This window comes from Centrocercus urophasianus, unplaced genomic scaffold, assembly GCF_019232065.1.
Source record: "Centrocercus urophasianus isolate 14NV4802_14NV808 unplaced genomic scaffold, USGS_Curo_1.0 seq_5, whole genome shotgun sequence".
Lineage (NCBI taxonomy): Eukaryota > Metazoa > Chordata > Aves > Galliformes > Phasianidae > Centrocercus > Centrocercus urophasianus.
Genome location: NW_024885088.1, coordinates 784,978 through 806,689, shown reverse-complemented (window position 1 = coordinate 806,689; position 21,712 = coordinate 784,978). Strand labels below are relative to the sequence as shown.

The 21,712-nt window shown below is 38.4% G+C and overlaps 1 protein-coding gene across 1 annotated transcript in view; it reads right to left on the bottom strand.

Annotated features, from left to right (window-relative positions):
- BCAT1 (branched chain amino acid transaminase 1) overlaps nucleotides 1-21,712 on the bottom strand; it is a 59,741-nt gene that overhangs the window by 4,525 nt on the left and 33,504 nt on the right. Inside the window, exons 4-10 of the mRNA XM_042835100.1 lie at nucleotides 18,546-18,656; nucleotides 17,579-17,698; nucleotides 15,230-15,393; nucleotides 13,449-13,591; nucleotides 7,404-7,489; nucleotides 5,560-5,700; nucleotides 4,276-4,350 (exon numbers count right to left, since the gene is read on the bottom strand). Of these exons, the coding sequence (XP_042691034.1) occupies nucleotides 4,276-4,350; nucleotides 5,560-5,700; nucleotides 7,404-7,489; nucleotides 13,449-13,591; nucleotides 15,230-15,393; nucleotides 17,579-17,698; nucleotides 18,546-18,656 (840 nt within the window). The remainder of the gene's footprint in view (nucleotides 1-4,275; nucleotides 4,351-5,559; nucleotides 5,701-7,403; nucleotides 7,490-13,448; nucleotides 13,592-15,229; nucleotides 15,394-17,578; nucleotides 17,699-18,545; nucleotides 18,657-21,712) is intronic.

Genomic DNA, 21,712 nt, shown 5'->3' with positions numbered 1-21,712 from the left:
GTGAGGCAATTTTGATGTGGATGACAGTAAATGGAGAAAAAAAAGAGATGTCTTTGACCTTCACAACACTCCTTCTCAGTCACTCTCCTAGCCCTCATAAATCAGAAAGCAGAGAAAGGCTAGCAGATTACTTGGAAGTTTTGATAGCTTTAGGTACTACCATATCTTGCTCTGATGAAAATTTCAGAAATTGCAAGGGGTGGTCTAAATTGCCATTTGACAACAGTTTGAACACAATTCCAGAATGAAAGAGAGAATGAAGATGCTCAGATCACTGTCAAGATGCTTTCATTTTCAAAACAAAAGAAGATTTAATTTCCTTTTCTGATGCTGTCAAAGATAGAAATTAACACATCCATAACTCTTTGGCTGTTTCCCTCTGGCCTATCCATTTAGATGATGCAACTTGAAAAAGATTATGTTTTTTAACTAAATCTTACTTCACTGCTATGTTTGACTATGGTGTTTAATTGCATTATATCTCACAGTAGTATAAACAGTACACTTTATCTTCTCTCCACTCCTTCCAAGTTATATCATGATCTCTGCTTTAAAGACTACACAGAACATTTGTTTATTCTCAAAGTATGGAATGCAAAATCACAAAAACACTGGATTGGTACTTCAGTGAGTTTATTCCTAGAGAAAAGAATCTCATCTCTACATCTTCTAACTCAACCAGTTGCAGAAGACAGTGTTCTGCGACAAAATCATTTATAAACACACTATTACTGCAGACAATGTAATCATTTAATCCAAAATCTTTTATCAGCCTAAGTAATCACTATTTCCACTTGATGACAGGAAAGTAAATGTATATCACAGTATGACTACTGTCTCTCTCAACTGGCATGAGAAATGAAATCAGTTCTGCCCATGAGTTTCTAATTTGTCACTCTAGCTCTAGTTCCCACTGAACAGCTGTGCATATCCAGAGAAATCCTGTTGAACATGGGAGACTTACAAATGAACAATGAGCAGCACGAAAACAGACTTAAAAACACAATAATTGAGATTATCTGAAAATGTTGAACAAGCATGCATTGTATACAAGAGCATCAGTAAAATGACACTGGATATGGATTCCTGCACCTCCTGGCCATTTGCAAATGCACGACAGTGTTGGTACTGATAGTTAGCACTGTCTGACAAATGCCCATTGTCCAACATGAAATGGACACTTTGCCTTAGTTTAGGCAAGACAATGGTACAGAGACCAAAGTTCTGTCTGGCTGTAATTTCCATGGTATTTTATTTTTCTGAACCTGCACATTCTTTGGAATAAGAGCCAAATGATATCACAATAGTCCCGTGATGCCGCAAGGAGATTTTTGTTTCCCCCTTCCTGGTGGAATATATAAAATATCTTTCACAAGAATCCTGAAAAATCTCTTGAGATTTTAGGAATATGATATACTCCATTCTGTGTGTTACAGAAATGTTTTCTGAATGAGAATCTGAGGTCCACTTGGATATAATTAATCTCTTCACAAATAGGGAAGTGCAGATATGTAACCAGCAAATACTGATCGACTCTTAGAGGGAAGCAGCTGTGATTCCCTTTAAAACAAAGTTTCTAACAATGAAGTGTTCAGATTCTCCTCAGCTTTTTAAAGAAGCAGACACAGAAATACAAGTATATCTCTGTATGTAACAACCCAGCAGATTTCAGGAGTGATCGATTTACTGTTCACCTGCAACTAATGAACACATGTAAATACACTCAATTTTGCATGCACAGCTATAAGGTATAAAGACCTAAGGAACATAATGGTTAGAAGCAATATACACTGCAGCCTCCTCCTGAATCTTGAGGGAAGGCGGGACACGTGTGGGAAGAGGAGTAGAGAAGGAAGGCAGCCTCTGGGAACAGGCTGCATAAATATGTCTTGATAGACATATTTATGTCTACACTCACTATCTATTGGCCAAGGGAGAAAGACCCACATTCCAGTGCAGTCTCACAAAACAATTCCGGATTTTCAAAAGCCATTTTTCTACTGAAGGCACTTACTAGTCTTGTAATACAAACAGTACCTAGCCTGTCACATAAGACATCCAAGAACGTGCTAGTACTGACTTCAACTCTTTTTGATGCTGAGCGGTTTCAGGACTGCAATTAGAAATATTTCTGTGGTGATTCAAACTAACCATGCATTGCTCAAGGCCCTAACACAGATTTCAGAAGCATCACTTAGACATCAGAAGGTAACACAAGAGTTAGTGCTTTTAAAGATATATTCTTGACATGCTAACGAAGATGTCTTTAACACAGAGCACAGCACTATGGAAACAGTGATTGCTTTGTATCACAGTGAAAAGTATACTGACAGAACTGGTAGATAGCCTATCCTTGACATAAAACTGGACAAATGACAATACATAAAGCGATGGACATCAACAGAGATTTTAGATGTGATGTATCTGGCACTTGGGGATAAGAAAGAGGAAACAGAACTGTGGTACATATGGGATTCTAGAGCATAACTATTATGTATCTCATGTAGTAAGATGATAACATTTCACGTAATTTACCCTGGAACATGAAGTACTAAGCCCTCCCCTCAACAAATAATAAAAGTTAGAACCAAAGATCTCTATGTTTTTTCCTAGAGAAAGATCCAGATCTCAAGCCACTAAGTCAGCACAGCTGAAAGACGAATGTGCAGGAGTAGTGCTGCTTTCTGCCTCTGTGAAAGTTGACTCAGCCACCAACACAAAGGTAACAGAAGAACATTAAGACTCATTTTCTCCCTGAGTTGCAGCCTGTAATGTCCAATATTATCCTAAGGAATAAGGGACACTGATCTTGTCTTATCCTCCTAGTGAAGAACAGTCAGCTGGTCTTGCTGCATAATTTGAGTTACCAGTATTAGGAAAAAAAGTATTATATGAGTTAAAATATGGTTGTGCTGGAGACCAACACTTATGAATGTTAAAAATATGTAGAAATGCAAAATATGTAGAACCACAGAATCATTAAGGTTGGAAAAGGCCTCTGAGATCACCAAGTCCAACCATTCACCTACTGCCAATACTGCCCAGTAAACCATGTTCCTTAGTACCACATCTGTACGTTTTTTGAACATCAGCCTGAACTCTCAGTAGAAGGTAATAATCAGAGGGTGGAACCAGACCAGGAAGTCGAGCTGAGACTTATTTCCATTCCTCCCCATCTCTTCATCTCCTTCCTGTTTGACGGTAACAGGGTGTACAGACTGGGAGAACTAATTGAGAGCAGCCCTGAGAAGGACTTGGGGGTCCTGGAGGTTGAAAAGCTGGACATGAACCAACAGTGTGCACCTGTAGTCCAGAAGGCCAACTGTAACCTGGACTGCATCAACATAGGGCGGCCAGCAAGGAGAGGGAGGTGTTTGTCCCCCCCTGCTCTCTTTTTGCGAGGTCCCATCTGGAGGACTGGATCCAGGCCTGGGGCACTCAGCACAAGAAAGACATGGTGGAGCTGCTGAAGTGGGTCCACAGGAGGTCACAAAGACTATTGGAGGGCTGGAGCACCTCACTTATGAAGAAAGACTGAGGGAGCTGGGCTTGTTCGGCTTGGAGAAGAGAAGGCTCTGGGGAGACCCAACCGTGGCCTTCCAGTACCTAAAAGGAGCTTAGAAATAGGAGGCAGACAGACTCTTTACATAGTCTGATAATGACAGGGTAAGGGGGAAAGGTTTTAAACTAAAAAAGGAGAGATTGAGATTTAGATATCGCCATTCAGAGAGTGCTGTGGCACTGGCACGTGCTGCCCAGAAAAGTTATGGATGCCCCATCCTCGGAGGTGTTCAAGATCAGGTTGGATGCGGCCCTGGGCAACAACCTTTGTCCAGTTTAGTGATTGACAAACCTGCCCACAAGCAGGGAGATTGGAACTAGGTGGTCTTTAAGGTTCCTTCCACCTACATCATTCTATGATTCTATGATGAGGAAGACAGTATTGTGCCTACTGAATGCTTTTGTTTATCGTTATTGATTAGCCCACATTCATTTATGGTTGTGGTTATAATAACATTTCATCTATTTATTTATTTATTTCCCTTAAAAAGAAACTTTAACAGCGTTATCCACTTTGGAAGATGAACAAGGAAAAAATCTGCGTCATATTTTTTCAAGATAATGAAAAAAATGGATAGAATAACCACACCAAGCAAAGACATAATACAATGTCTACAGAAACATTAAAAAAAAATACTTATTTTCAAGGTTTCAAGGTTTTCACATTGTCACCATTTACTATTTTATCTGGTTAAAGAAGATGAAATATCTTACCTGGATATCAGTCAGCTTATTCAGGATTCGGGTGGTTAACTGAGGCCCATTTTCCATAGTTGGAATGTGCAAATGCTGACATTGAATGAAGGAGAGGGGGTCAGGGGGAGTGGGGATGAAAAGAGAGAGAGAGAGCAAGAGAGAGAAAGAAAGAGAGAGACAGAGAGATGAACTAACATAGAACTTTATATACACATAAATACCTTAGAGGCAACAGGGATTTTAGTAAGTATTTATCAAGTTTTCTAGTCCTCCTTACAAGTTTGTTGTAATGATTTTATAGGAGAGCATGCTCAGTCAGTGAAAAGTTAAATTAGTTGTACTGTTTTGCTGCTTTCAAACAAAGGCCAATACAAGCTTTCCAAAAGATCTGTCCAAAATGGACAATAAATTGTACAAGCTGGAGCAGAACTCCTATACATAGTATTTCATTTCAGACTATATTGTGCAGAAATGCAACAAGTACATTTATAGTTGATAAGATTAGCACTTGGATGTCTTTCAAATTATCTTAGCACATAATATCAGTACATTCATTCCATCTTATTAATTCAAGAATTATCACTTTACATAGTTTTGCTGTACATGTCATATTTGATGCAACAAAGCACCTATGTATCCATCTGAAATTCTCCAGGCTTATGAATTAATTTTGTGCTGATTTAATAGCATCAACTCTGCCTAACAGGCTAAAGAAATGCCTGTGAACTTTCATCTCTACAGGAGAAATCTCCCATATGGTGCACAATACGTAGAAGCAGATGTCCGTTCTCCTGACACAACTCCTGTACCACAGCTGGATTCCCTGCATTGAGGGGCGAAAAACAGATATATCTAAGGAAGAATGAATGCAGTGGCTCAGAAATTTGGCTCCACACAGAAGTCTTTCTCCTCTTACCTATTCTAGAAGCCTTGTATTTTTGAAAAAAACTTTCAACAAAAGAAAGGTAGAAAAATTTATTTTTCTGTATTTCGCATCAGACTGGGAACTATTACACACATTTTCAGGAACTGAGATTCTGTGACTTTGCTTAGTTATAAGCAGGAAAAAAAACACAAAAAAAGATCAGAAGATGAGAGGGAGTCTTCTCTTCTGACAACACACCAGCAACTCACTTAGCAAACAACATACTTGTGCCTTCCCACAATCCTCAGACAGTACTGCTTTTCTATCTCACCTGTATGGTGGTTTTTGCTGTTATTGCTGTTTGTCTGTCTGTTTTTCCAGCAGAAGACAATTATGAGAAAAATTCTAGAGATGAAAGGAAAGTGATATTATCTTACCTTGCCTTTATACAAAATTTTGGAGATAGGACATACAATGCAAGCTGTTCCAGCCCCAAACATCTCCTTCACTCTGTTCTCTTCCAAGGCAGCTGTCAGGTCACTCATAGTGATGTAACGCTCAGACACTTTAAATTCTCCCTGCACAAGAAGAATCAAAAAAAAAAAAAAAACACCCAAAAACTTAAATGTTTAAAAAATAAACATATTTTTGTTTGTTTCTCATTGTTGAAATATCTCTAACAGAACTATCTAGTATTTTTATGTAGCCCGATTGCAATCAGTCAAATTTTGGCTGTGATCTTCTGATCTTTTCAAACCTCACAGTATCATTCAAGATAGACTAATGAAAAAATGGCCTTCAAGAAAGGCAATGGTTTGCTAGGTACAGTGCTGATGATTAAGCAGCACTTTCCACTGACTTGATACAGAATATCAATACTGTATTAGGGAATAATACAGCTTAATTTGTCATGGATTACATCACACAGGACCTGACAACTTCTGATCTCAAACATTGTGAGGTTTGACTCGGTTTTGTGTAAGCACTTGGCATTATCCTCTTGGACAATTCCTAAGCAAAATACATTTTTAAATTCTACCTGTAATGCCAACTAGATGCATGCTTGTATGCAGCTGTCATCCACAAAAATTAACTGTATAGCAGGTATTAGTAAAGCAATTCATGTGGGACACAGTCTCCAGAAAGGAAATGTTTTGCTTTCTGTAAGTGCTGAAGAATGAATAGAAACTTACTGATGGGAAGCTTTTAAAGAACAATAATAAACACTGAACTTTCAATTTCATGATTTTATTTAGACTTCATTGTCCTACCAGGCCAAACTAAAGCTTAGCCCCTGCTTTACATGCATGCTTTTAAATATGGAACAGAGGTGCTTAAGAGAACAAAAAAATATTATTAGTGCTGGATAGAAGAGCATTTGGAGAGAAGGGCTGGGACACCAGACAGCATGTAAGAAGGGTCTCAGGTAGGTGAGGAAATGCAAGTCAGGAAGAAAGTAGAAAAACAAGGAGACAAGAAACTATTCAAGAGTTCTAGCAACTGGGAACAACTGTCTATCTTGTAAGGAGACATGACTGAGAATTGCATATGCATATCTACACTAGGTTTATTCCAGACTGCAGGAGTACTATTAAGAGTAAAGATGCATAACAGTTCAATGCAGATGAACAAGTGGAAAATGTACCTACCCTGTGCAGCATAGGCACTGGAATGGGCTGCAGGCACTGGAATGAGCTGCCCATGGAGGTGGTGGAGTCACCAACTCTGAAGGTGCTTAAGAAATGTCTGGACGTTGTGTTGAGGGATATGGTTTAGTGAGAACTGTTGGTAATGGGTGATCCTGTGGGTTTTTTCCAACCTTAGTGATTCCATGTATGTCTGTGTATTCTATGCTTAACTCTCTTCATTATGAGTTGGACTTAAATGACTTAACTATGAACTGTGTTTCAGGAAGTCCTTCAGCTTACATGTGGTTGGAAGCTTAGAAAATACCAGAGCAAAGTATCACAACATGCCTTATTCCTGTTATTCTTTCCCGAACACAACTTTGAATGAAACCACGAGAAATTAGTGGAGATACAGGGTGCTGATGAATAAAATACAGCTGTGATCATACATGGTAACCATTTATATCCTTGCTTTATGTTAGTGGTGATAGTAGACTTAAGGAGAAAGTTCATGTTAAATACTATACAGAGCTAACAAGTTCAGTATTGTTCCATGTGATAGATAGAACTTTTGGATAAAGAGCAGCAGGAATGCTTACTTCAGTAGATTTTACGAGAGTTGAAACCACTACTGGCATGGCCAAAGCACTCACCCAGCTGCATGCCAAATCCAAAATGCTTTGTCTTGTCACTCCTGGAAGGATGATCCCATCTAAAGGTGGAGTTGCCAGTTCATGTTCTGTTACGTACAAGAGAAATAAAGCAAAATAAACAACAACAGCAAAAAATAAAAACTAAAATCTTAACTCTGTCATATGAAAAATTCTCAGAATTCTATATGAACACAAATCGCACAAATTCAGCTACAGTAAGTTGTTGAGTGTTTGGAACCTTTCAAATATACCTGACTGGATGGTGAAGAAATATATTTAATTAATTAATAAATACATGGCTAAAGCCTGGTAGCAAAATTTATTCCTCAGTGTATTATGGATTCACTGTGCAGTTAGCCGAACAGCTCAGTCTTCAAATTCAGACTACAGAGACACAAAAGAAAGTCATACTTAATAATGCCAGGGCAGATGACAACTCCCTCTGAACTGCTTTACTTTATTTAGGTACATGGGGTTCAGTATTTCTACTTCCAAACATTGAAATGAAACATTTGCAGGGAATTTTGAGGCTTATTTACTGAACTAGCAAATCAGTAAAAACTTTGGTAAATGCTTCTTGAGAAGACACCTTAATGATCTTTCCTCTTGGTCTAGATGTCTTTTTTTTTCTCCTAATTTTGTCTTTACTCAAAAAGAGCAGTCCCAATAAAATTCCAAAATCACCAACAACTAAAACTGTTCAGCTAGTTTGGTTTGTTAGCTTGTTTTTGCTTTCAAGAAAAAGAGCATTACATAAATGTTGACCCAACACTTACTAATTACTAGCAGTAATATACAGTGATCCATACTTGGTAAATACTTAAATTCACAGTCTTTCAGTAATTCTCTTCATAATTTTTTTTCTAACCATTTTTCTTCCCAATAAGAATCCACTATCTTTTTTATTCTCTTACAGGTATTAAGCTCTTTATAGAATTTACAAGCCATGAAGGCTTTTTACATCACCTAGGTGAGATCAAATCAAAGAAGATATGCATCTTCATGTTGCCATTATGACCCTTACTCCTCCCAACAAACAATCTTTGAATCCAGGCTGTTTGAACCAAGACTGAAGAAGCAGCAGTCTTAAAAAATGTCTGTAGGTCGGGAAAATGAGAAGGAAGAAACATCCTCGCACTGAGAGAGACCAAGTTGAACTTAGCAGCTGAGGACTCTGTTTTCTACTGTCAGGTAGATAATCTGCACAAACGCTGCCTGGCAGCCACTGGCAGATTAAAGGCAACTACAGCATGGGCTCTCTCCTTCTCAAGACTTCAGGATCTGGGGTGAAATAGGAGAAACAAAGGATAATAAATACAATTGTTCACTGAATTTGTTACTTACTGTGCAATCTCTTGGAAATATCTGTTAGTTTTAATGCAACTAGTCATGGATTTATTATAACTACAAGATTCTCTGACCTATGTTTCCACGTCCCTTATATGCACACATGTAATAAACAAATTATCATGCCAAAATGTCTAAGTGAGCTGCTCTAAAAAGAGCTATATATTCTACTCCGGTTTGACTCACCAATAGTGTCATTCTCCAGCCTATCCCAAATTCCTAAATATAGCAGCTGTCTCTTATTTACCACACAGTCAAGAGCAACACAAAGTTCTTCACTCCTAATCACAATGCCTATCAGGTCCTATTTTGACACAGCTATCAAGTGAAGAAGACATTTAAAACTCTCAGTGAGACACAGGCCTCAGTTCTGAACCCTAGAAAGCTGATGCTCTGCAGCTCACCAGCTATGGACTCTGCAGACACAGCCACGTGAGTATTCCTCTAGCAAAAAGCTTAAAATAGCATGGACCGTAATGCCAAAGTTTGTACCTACACACCTGAAAACATTCTGTTTGTGGTGACTTTGCCACAAATCTTAGCCTGTTTAAGCTCAACAATATATATTCAGTGATATGAGCTATTTTGAAAAGATGCCAGGACAAACTAGCCCCTAAACAGCACTGAGCAGACAGGATGCAGGAGTCTTAATGTTTCAGATAGTCTGCTCTGCCTAATTTTGTCAAGCCTACATATGATGCCTACCAGCCTGGGGCCACGCAAGGAACATCTGCTCCCCCTGGTACCCAGCAGAGATAATAATACTAAACAACATCTCATGCCAAAAAGCTCGTTCTCTCTGTGAATTGATGCCAAAGCAGTCTCCATATGACATCAGATTGTCCATCTCCAGGAAAACAGACTGTGAGCTCACAGGCTCAATTCGCCTTCTGAGTTATTTTGATGGGCTAAACGCCTAAAAAATTATAGCAACAAGAAAAGGGAAAAAAGGCATCTGAAGGAAAACGCTGAGGTTTCTCTTCATTTGACTACTGTTATTACTCATTATAGTATCACAAGTAATAGCACTTTTCAGCCTGGTGTCCCATTGCACCAGGTAGGGTATAGGCATGCGTATGGGAACTGTTGTGTCATGGCCTGAACCACTGATTGAGCGCTGGGGAAAGGACCTGGTCAGCCCAGGGAGCACAGATGAAGGCAATTCCGCTGTGTGACCAGAAGGGGTGGAGCCTGGCTGCACCTCTCTTAGAACTCATTTAAGGACTGACTGCCACTGGGGAAGGTTCTCTTTCTGGTGATCCTTCTCTGGTGCAGCTTTCCTCTGCAAACCTGGAATCTTCTGATATGAATAAGCAATCTTTTTCCCTTCCCTTACAGCAACTTTCTATCATATCAATCCTCCTGTCATATTGATGTGCCCAATTACTACAGAATGCCATAACTAAGAAACTCCCTCAGAGGGCTTAAAGGTACTTTTAAAATGAAGACTTCCATTTTACAAAGCTTCCATTTTTATACACTTTCATTTATGAACATATGAGACAATATGATTTCAGTACTAGTCATACCATAACAATGCAGAGAAATATACTATAGTTTACCAAAATCGTAACAGATACCATGTGATCTTCAGGGTCAAAGAGAACCCAGGAAACCCTAATTTCACTATTACAAATGGCTGATTTCTGTTCCCAATTTGTTCTGGCCCTTTCTATTTCTGTCTCCTCCTTGTTTTTCCCTTGGGCTTTTCTTCTACTCTCCCCTCATGAAATCACTTCATCTTTGCTTCTCAGCTGATTTACATTCTTCAATTACTTTTCCTTCCTTTTCTCTGTCTAGCACCTTGATCAAGCTGCTCTCTCCACTATGCTTTTGCTATGAGCTTCTAATGCAGCAGAAGGCACAATAATTACCTTCTTTATAGCCTACCTGATAACGGGAATAGGTTGCCCAGAGAGCTGGTGGATTCCCCATCCTTAGAGACATTCAAGGACAGGCTGGACAGGACTCTGTGCAAGCTGACTGAGCTTTAGGTGTCCCTGCTCACTGCAAGGGAGTTGGTCTAAAGGACATTTCAGTGTCCCTTCCAACTCAAAAAATTATATGATTCTAACACGTTCATGCAGTAGAAATAATCCTTTAACTACTAAACATAAAAATCAAGTTGCCTGGTATTTTAACTGAATGTACTAGAGAATTCTTTAGAAAGTTTAACTTAATGTGTGCTATTTTGAAGTGAGCACTGTTTCTCCCAATTTTAATAACAGCACAAGAACATTAAATAATACTTGAATGCTATTTACGTCTTATCAGTAAAGCTAGAAGTAGAGCCCAGACGGTTCCAAATCATTCTTAAGAAATTCAATTTTGGGAAAATGCAGAACTTTTCTAATTAGCAACCTTCAGGTTAGACATATATTTAAATTCTACATTTTTTTCACAAAGTCAAGCCTAAATTCTAGGCAGAAAAACTGATATTAAAGGAAACAGGAGTTTCAATGTCGACAGCTTCTTGGGATTGTTATGTGCTCTGAAAAGGCAGGTGGAAAGCAGGGTTGGGTGACTAAAATTTTCATTTTGTGAGCCTAAACTGTAAACAGTCATTGATGAATGGAATATCATGCTCCTTTATTTATGAAACAGTAGAAAGCCTCAGCCAGAGGAGCAGTGGGCATATAAGTAGCACAGAGCATGGCATAGAATTTTACAAGAAATTGAGTAATTTCCTCCAACTACCTCCACGATGTTATAAATGAGACTTTTTTTTCAGGTTCCTCTGTTGTTTTGTCTGCTGTCACTGGAAGTATAGACGTTCCTTAGTTTGGACTTTACTGAGTTAGAAACTTAGTTTGTTACAACACCACATAGAGCACATTCAGACTATCCTGCAGTGACCCTTGAACACACAAACAAGAACATTTTCCTTTTGATGATCATTTGCAATTTCTGCCTCGCTATTTTTGTGTTAGATCACTCTCTCAGCTGCAGAATTTGCATAACAAAACAAATGCACTGCCTAAGTATCTGTTGCAAAGTAAGAGAAAATGATAGCAAATGCTCTTTAAATCACAATGCAAGGCTATAAGCAGGTATATGATGGCACACATTGTCAGCAGGAATGATTTTTCAATCAAAGATATCACAAATTAAGCATTAGTCACCACACTGAAAGACTGCAAAGTGCTCCAACAATGCTAATGACCATGTCCTGTGAAATGGCAGGTTTGCCAGTATACAGTTAGCTTGGGTGGCATGAATTACAAGTTGTTTGTTACAGCCATCTCACAATGGCACTATTCAGTTGTACACTGGTAACACAGTGATTGGCAGATCTTTGGAAAAGAACGGTGCTGCAGCTGGGTAATTCCAGCATATTCCTGGTTTAAGTACAATAAGAACACTGAATTCTAATCATGTACCCCCTTCACTGTCCTTTCCCTGGCTAGAATGAGCCAGAATCTATTTTCATGTCTCTCTAGCAAAGTTACACAAGGCATCTAAATACACTGACAAGTCCACTGCTGCTGTAACAACAAGATTTCTCATATTTAAAGTTTCATTCACAAGACTTCACAGGCTCATTCAGCATGGAGGGAACATAATTTCTCTTCTTAAAGAAATGCTAAAGATTTTGTAGAAGAACAAGAAAAGAAACTGGGCATGAGAGTCAGGTAGCAGTATTCCCATGAGCACAGTCAGAAAAGCGTCAATTTTCAAAGCTAGCCATGGCACTCTGGCTAAATCAGAAATTAAACTCTGCATATGGTGCCATGCAAAAATTAGCAATTTTCATGGAAGGCAACAACTCATAAAAGTCAGGAGGCATCCTTCCATTCACTACCAGATAAACTGGCTCAGTTCTCCAAATACTCAAACTCATGTAGTCTTCTGAACCAGCACTTCTGAACCACTGTGGGTGTTTCTGAGATGCTGAACTCTGAGACACCAAAATAAATGGCTCTTCATTAACTAGATAGTTTTCTAAGCAACATGTACAACACTCACAGGTGACTGGGGATGCAAAAAGGTAAAAATATATTTAAGAATGATAGCATATCTTCAAAGTATCAACAGAACACTAGTGATGTGGAATGCTGATTGATATATTTCTGTCTGCCTCCACTAGATTTCAAATTCTTCAAAGAAAGAGCTTACTGCTTTATCAGTCAGATGCTGAAGCACTTTTGGTCATGCTTCAGGAACATATCGCTTGCTGGAAAGTGACAGTGGGAACCATTTATGTGAAAGGGACAGGATCTGGAGAGTTGCACAACCATAAGGCACCTTTAGCACGGCTGCATTGTTTCTGACACAACACCAAGATGAAACATCATCTAAAATTGACAGTGAATTGCAGTGTGATCCTTTGTATGACTACACCCTGAACATGTGGACTGCTTCAGCAGATTAGTATGTTATCAACATGCTTTGCTCACAGCTGCTTTGAGGTCATCTCTTTCATAATGGTATGATTAACAGTTATCTACCAGTTTTCAGAACAGAATAAACATTCATTTTGTTAAGACATTTTCATTAAAAGTTTTATGATCTGCACTCGTAACCATCATTTCATGAATTACGGGAGAAGGTAACTATCCCACTACCACAAAAAATATTTGTGACAGTATTTGTGGGGTCAAATCCGCTTCTAGAATCCTTGTACACATAGTATGAATAACTGCACTCTTGTCCCAACTGTCTATTCTATTAGAGTTTTCATTTTGTGTGTTACTGTACCTCCATCCTCATTTATCCAGTAGAGAAATAGATTCATTGTTCCAACTTCAGTTATTTGGTGATCTTCTCCATACAGCCACAGAACCTGCTGGCAGCCTAACTCCAGGGCTTCTTGCTGAGCACAAATAGAAGAACCATAATTCCTTTCAGAAACAAAAAGAAAGAGCAAACAGATAATGAGTGTCTGGATGAGTATTTGTTTATTTCTATGGATGGTTCAGTACACATGTCCTTTATGAGCAAGTGCTCTGCTTAATCACTGCTTCTCCCTGAGATACTTTATTGGAAGTACTTTCCTGGTATTTTACTAAATCATTTTGCATCTACAAGTCAAAAACTGTGAAGAGCTAAGCAGCATCAACAGTTGAAACACACTCATTCAAATTTTCTCAAAAACAAATCTTTATCCATTTTCTGGATGCTTCAGTCATTGCAAGAAGATAGCTTAGCAAATAATGTATCCTTATGTAGCAGTTGGGATCCTGGAGAGAGAACAATTTCCATCCAGCTCATGTTTTTGAAAAAGCAAAACTCAAACTATCCACCTCATCTAACATGTCAGGTGAACAGATGGGTAGTTAGATCTCTTGGAATACAGAATCTTCAAAGGTGAGCTGTTTCCTGTCTAGTAAAAGACATTTACTGAACTAGTAGCTCCAGAAGCTATAGACTGGACTTGATGAATTCTATCCTGGAGGGGCAAATGTTTTTGTAAAATGCTGTCTACCTGGTGAACCTGACTTCATAATTACTGTTTACCCTGTACCTGCTCTAAAGGGGAAAAAAACACAAACCCTATCACTTCTGATCTTCAATGGCTATCACAAGCTCAAGACAGCAGCTCTGAAGTTCTGACTGCTCTTGAATTCACATCTCACCTGCGGGCTACAACTGCAAATCAAGTCAGCAGTGATTCCAGAGTATTCCCATTGTAAACAGCTGATAAAATAGTGTACAGGAAATAATACATTTCCGAAACAAAACAAAACCCCACAAGTAGACATTAAAAATCTCAAAACATCAGAATGAATGTAAAGGAAAGCAATTTTCTTGCCACTTGGTTATTCTACTAGCTCAGCTAGGCAGCATTTGACAAACTAACATCTTGCCTAGAAAGAAACCTCTTGGGAAGGTAATAGAATCTCTGTTTAAACCGATGACCAAGTATACATAATGAAATCACTTTACCTAACAACATCCAAGTTGCTTGCTCTGGTCAGGTCCTAAGCAGCTTCATTCAGACAACTCAAGTACCTGGACAGTAACCACTATGTAAGTGGTGCTTTGGCTTAGTTCAGCAGAAAACTGCCAGACCATGGTCACGTACACACAGATAATTGTCTCCTGATTTTCCACAGACACTTGTATACCCCCAGCTTACTGCAGATGGCTTGTCAAAGACACTCTGCTAAGGCAGAAGTTCAACCAGCTGGCAGCAGGTTGCTATACTGAATGCTGTGTCACAGAAGTTGTATCTGCAGTGTCAACTTCTGCAAGGGAAGCAGTCAGAGTATTGCATGGACATTTTCCAGGCGCAATTTCTCAACTTGAGGTGATGTATAATTCTCTCTCCAAAAAGTCCAGAGAAAAAACATGCAATTGAATTGTGTAAGAAGTATTAAGAAAATACAGTTTTGAAATGCTTGTCATAGTACGTTATTTGCTTAACTACTATATCTAATACCTCTATTTTTGCTGGCTTAGATTAAAAACTAAAAAAATGATCTCTTTTTTTGAAGTATATGAAGATTCCACACAAATGCAGTATCAGGTTTACTTACCCTCCCAGTTTGCAATCTCCTGTTCCTCCTTTCCAGGCTCTTACATATTTCGGATCTGCCCATAATGATATTGGATCAAAGCATTCACTTGAAAAGTAAGCACCCACAGGACTCAGTATGACATACAGTAGGGCTTTAGTTGGCTTCTTCACTCCAAGAGATGGCTAAAAATAAGGAATATAAGCAAGGCAAGTTACTGGAGAACTTTGCTCCAAACATCAGATGATGTATAATTAGCTTTGGAAACACTTTCAGTGAACCACAACAGGGAGTGCTTTTACCAGAACAACGCAAAGTTCTGCAATGAAGAGGAAATACTTACCTAAATTCCTTCCCAGTCGAAGTAATATACACCTAATTTTACATGCTGAGAATTCCATTCTCTTATTCCATTCACTTATGGCTTTTTTACTTATTTATATATTAATCTTGAAGCTATTTAAGAATTCAGAAATTACCTCAAAAAACCACTTGTAATTCTATGAATTAATCAAAGTAGTGACATGTGAAGCCATGTGAGGACAGATGGAAGGACCACCACTAGCAATAACAACAATGGAGAAACCACAGTCAGTATTAGTGACAAGAATTAGCCAATGCCTATTAGAACTGGAACTGCTGGAGAGTCAAGTGATGTCTCTGTGCAGAGTGACAGCCTAAAATGATTTGTCTGTTGTAAATGGTTCACACAGGACAGGAAATAACCTGTTTCCTGCGCCCCCTCTGATGGCTTCTCACACTTGAGGTCATCATCAGCAACATTTAAAGATGAAAGTGAAAAGTCTGACATAGGTCAAAGTCAAAATTCTCTTTAGCTGTGTGATTCTTAGCAAAGCTCTAGATCATGTATCTAATCCACTTAATTTTCTATTCTTGTTGCAGATTATACAAAAAAAAAAAAAAAAAAAAAAAGTTTTGCTACTTACTGACTACAAAATGGTTTAGGTTGGAGTGAACCTGTGGAGGTTCTGCACTACAAGCAATTCATGGGTTACTGTATGCAGCTAAATGGGCTACTTACTATTTTCTCTCCTCTCATAGGAACTAGTCCACTGAAAACTACAAGCTCATCTTTGGTTTCTTAGGTTAGATCTCCACTAAAACAAAAAATGTTATTTAACAGGACCAAAACTCTAAGCAAATATTCTGCACAAAGTACATGAAGCTAGTCTGGGAGGTGAAATAATAGTGTAAACATGGAACTACTGGAAAATTCAAATAAGCCTTCCTCAGTTGTAGAGAGGGTGCTTTTGATTTCTGTCCAACTTACTCTTCCAGCAAAAGTTTTAACAAGACAAATATTAAACAATGGAGAACTGCCTCATTCTAATGCAACTATTCAGTAGCTGTAACGATTAGTTTTCCTAGCTGGGTTAATCTGAAAAATATTTAGCGAAGTATTTCAACTCAAAGACAACATGACACTGTAGAAAGACCAGTTGGCTAAACTGAAAGAAAGCTCAACAGCAAAAGAACTTCCAAAACAAAACAGGAAAAAAAAAAAAATAACATTAATACTTTACACAGTTGCTGAATGGTGATCTATGTGAAAATTTGCAACTACTTTACAGAGATTAAACTAATGAAGTCTTAAAGCACGTGTGAAATGCATAATGCTAAAGTAGGCTAGCCGTGTATAGATACAGATATCGCAGAGGAGTGACCTGCTTAACTGGGAATCATATATTCTTTAGTAGCTTTGTCCTACACTCTTCTGTTATAGCTTTCTCTCTTTCTACTAAGAAAAACCGTAAAGTTTTAACTAAAATAAATTGTTTCTAATTAACTTCATAAATACCACACGCTTCACTTATATTCACATGCAGCTCACAGAGCACGTGCTAATATCAAGCTGATAAGATGTCTCAGCTAAAGTCTGGATTCAAGAACAAATTAACACTGTTAGTTCTGCTACGAGTTTCTTGTAGAAGAATCATAATTTAGCGTATAAAATCTTCCAAAACTCTACAGAGCAAATTTCTGTTCTCTCACATATTCCCCACGCTATCAGCATTTTAAAGGCATACATTAACATTTAAAATTTAAAAGGCATTTGTTCTTTTAGTATAAAAACGAAGTTTATTTAAATTTTACTGTAATTGCTTACAACAGGCGATTGAAACACTTTGCTCTGTGTTCTGAACCAGTATGTCCACTAGGTGGTGGTGTGGTCAACATAAATTTGCTACATACCGCTACAGGCGACTAACTCAGGTGAAACATTTGTGCCCCAACTGTCATACTCTTGCCTAGTGACTGCTGTGTATTTTCCTATATGGATGAAGGCTTTTGCCTAATGATTAAATACACTCAATTTAAAAATTAAAAAAAAAAAAAGAAAGTTTAAACCTCAGTTCCAATTAAGGTAGGACGGATATACAGGCTAGCAGCAGTTGAGTATGGGACCCACTCCTTTTCCACTTCCACAAGTTTCCGGATGCACTCTAACAGCTCATTCTGGTCAAAGCACTAAGAAGGAAAAGAGAAAGCAAAAAATTCTAATTAAGGAATACAACCCAAACACTGTCATCTTGATAGATCCATATGCTATGCTGAACACCTCATCAGCCCATAGGTTTTACAGGACAATAATAACTTCCTCAAATTAATTTCTTAAAAGATTTAAGATCCCACTGTCTTTGACTCTGTTCCTTTTCATACACTATCCTTAATGTTCTCCTGATGCTACAAAGCATCCTCCTGAGGAAGAAAAAAGGAGCCACTGATACTTCTTGCCTTCAGAGCACACGGAGAGAACTCCCTGTGCAGCCAACTCCTTCACTTCCCAGGAAGTGCTGTGAGCTCCAGAACCCACTCTTCTGCAAAAAGCAGAAGAATCCCTTTGGTTATGGCTCCAATAGGCACACTAAGACTCCCAGATTTACTGCAAAGCAAGTAAGCACAGGAGGAAATTAATTGGCCAATATACAACTTCTAAAAGCAGCATCAAGTTCCAGCACGAACAAAAAAGGCACTCAGATGTGAAAGGGTTTAACTGAGGTAAAAAGAAAAGTAACAACAGTCATGAAAGAGGCAATTTAATCATAGTCTGCATGCAAGTACCTACAGAACAATGGTCACCCCCAGAAAAAAGACTGTATTTATTTGAGGCACAATGGAGAAAGGAAAACACCGTTTTTAACAGAAACAATAATTTCAAACCATTCACTGAATAGGATCTCTTAAAGTTTAAGAGAACTATTCAAGAGTTAGTGTAGTTCAGAAGTGTTACACTACCATAACATTTCGGAGATTTGCACTCTGAAAATAAACATATGCTCTGACTTAAGGAGAGTAAGATGCCTTAGCTACGTACTGGCAGAGTCATTCGTCTTGCTGATCGTGCCATCCTGTCCATGTTGAGGCCTGGCCGGAACAGGCGGATTTTGCCATCCACTCCACGGTAGGCCTTCAATCCTTCAAACAACTATCAAGCCAAAAAGGAGGGAAAAGAAATCAAATAGTAATTGAGGCATGCTATCCCATGATGACCCGAGTAAAAGTAGGACATGCTTCTTGGAAACGAACGAACTTCACTTTCCTGCTCACAGTACTCAAAGCGTAAATGCTAACCACTTAATCTTTGCAACACACTCCTGTAAAGCAGCATTATGATGTTTGTATAAAAAAGATGAGTTATTCCTGCTTCTCATACATCTTCCTGTCAGGGAACTTACTGATAATTCATAATTTGGTTACCACCATTAAAATTTGTAGCATGTGTTTGACTTAACTGTGCCCTCATATCTTGACTGATATCAAAGGCTGAAGTAAAACAATATTCTTTCTTATAGAAAAGTTCTGTTGCAGATCTTAGTGTAGCTGCAGCAAAATCTTGGTCACTCATTTCCCCCATATGTCCCTATGCTGTAGAATGGGGTTTAGTTAGCTTGTGAGATAAGTGCACCAGCTTTGTACTAGAGGAAGAACGCAGGTGAATGGTTTTTCTCTACTTCAAGGGAAACTTTGTCACAATTACCCCATCAAACTGTAGAATGCAAATGGTTAGCACTGACAGAAAGTTCACCAGAAATTCGTCCCAAAAGTGCCCTCCCAGTAGAATACTCTACCTGTATACAAGCAACAGCAAAGGCACCCAAATGCCCACAGAATATCCACTTATTTGCAGTTATAGACTGATAATTTTCAGTTTTAATTATAGGTAGATCACCCATGTGATCACTGATACATACTTATGTAAAATTACTATTTAGATTAAGTATTGAAGGGTCACTCATGCTTACAGATTTTAGATTTTTAGAGCCTATTTTCTGAAGCATTTCTTTGTACAGTAAATTTCACTAGAAGTCCCATAAATTCAATTGCATCACTTCTATTCTTTTGCTACCCCCAAAATGTCTGGAAATACATTCTATACAGTTGGAAGACTGCATATGCAGATTTTTGATTCTGGAAAAAGAACTCTGTATTTTTGTATAGTGCTTTTAATACAACGCTCTTCATTATTATCAAATTCTACAACCTTTTCCCATTCGGATCACTGAAATGCAGTGTTCAGAACGCTTTTGTATGGTCCCTTGACAGAGTTAGGTCTTTCCACATGACAAATTTTAATTGGGTTGTAACTGGGTTGTAGGAATCTCGGCAATTTTCCTTAGGTACATACAGTTATGCAGCAGAACTAGAATTAGAACCCAGCACTTTTTGTCTTCAATCTGTACCACATTTCTATCTTAATGCCAACCTTACAAAAAGTTTTGTACACTGTTTTGAAATTTAAACAGTTCGTAAGATTGCAGCTACAAGAAAAATAATAAATAAAACAAATATCTATCTTAGTAAGCAATGGCATAGCTGGTGTAACGGTTGATACCTGGATACGATTTTTATTGTGTTATTAGCTAATACCACATTTCCGTAATGCTACATGTTCTTATCACAGAACAGTTGTTTCCCCCCACCCTTCTCCCAAAGACATTTATAGAACTTTTAATGAAAGGGAAAAGGAAGGAATGTTACTACTAAGATTTGATCAATGGTTTGAGAGAAATTAGAATTACTTCATTACTGAAACACAAAGTCTTCTCAAGCTGTTAAATCTTTTGTTCCAAAAAGTTTTAACCTTCCCGAGCTCAGCAAAACCTCTTGCTCATTACAAAGGGAGACAGTGATGAGCTCCAGAAATGCCTAACGTGAATAAAAGCAACTGTTACAGTTGCTTGATGGTTAGTTACTACAGTAGTGTGCAAACAATACTGTCTGGCATCTGTACATCACAGGAGCTGGATCTGAAGTTCAGCAGATCCAGTCTATCACACTGCATCATGAAGGGCAAGGAAAAAGGGGAGGGAATGCCAAATTCATCATTTTTATTATACCCACTGCGTATTCATTGAGCCACAGCATTGGCACCAGATTCTCCTCTGTCTGTCCTCTTGTCTAGAGGAAACGTGATGCAGTAAGGGTAAAAGAATAAAAAAATGGAAAAAAATAAGAGCATATTCATATTAGCAATGATTTCAAACGGGGCCAGAGGCCAAGCATTAAAGTAATATGCTACTAAGAGTGAAATATAGATTTGGGACTCCAGCGTGGTTTCTTACTCCTTGGGCAGATCAAGAGCTGCACCATTAATGACAGGGGCCTATTATAATTGACATAGGACTTTTGGAGGCTTGGTGACTAGGTGAGAAAAAAACAGCAAACGCAAAAAACGGTGAAGGCAGGAGCTCAAACAAGAAGGGAAAGAAGGGAAATGCTTGATCCTTCCCTTCCATTACCAAAAAATAATAATAATAATTAAAAAAAAAAGACAAAATAATAAAGATGCATAATCATCTCCACTAACATCAGACCCCCACCTACTCACAGGTGGAAGGAGAAGCAGGCTTCCATTTCCACTCTACGCTCACATGTAGTTCAGTGTATCCTAGCAAGGCTCTCACATAGATGTGAGTACAGCCGAAGCTGCTCTGGAGACACAAAAGGCAGCTTTAGACAGAAAGCAGCTAGGCATGGAAACTATTAACCACGCTGGTTTCCGACTCAACATTTCATTTTCCAAAGTTCCTTGTTGAATATTTTCTGCTTGAATATAGCTGGATATGCTGAATGCCTCAGATCTTGTCTGGAGCTCTCCAGACTTGTTTGGAAACAAGCATCTGTCTAGTCTATCCTACAATCCAAGCCATGGACCTTCAAAACAGCTTAAAATAAGCTTCACAAAGTGCACATTCAGTCCCCACATAAAAGCTGCTCTTAGAATCTCAACAGTTTTATCCAGGGCTTCACTAAGTTACATCAATGACAGCAACTAGACTGATCCTCTGATAGCGAGATTGAATGCCTCATCAAATGAATTCGACACCATATAAGAAAGTGCTCACTTTGAAGCAGGCTATGAAACCAAGTGAGCTGCAATCCACACACCAGAGTCAAATCTGAGTTTTATCAACATAAACACAATCCTATTATAAATAAGGGAAATATTCTGGAAGGACATCATTAACAGCTCAAAAAGTA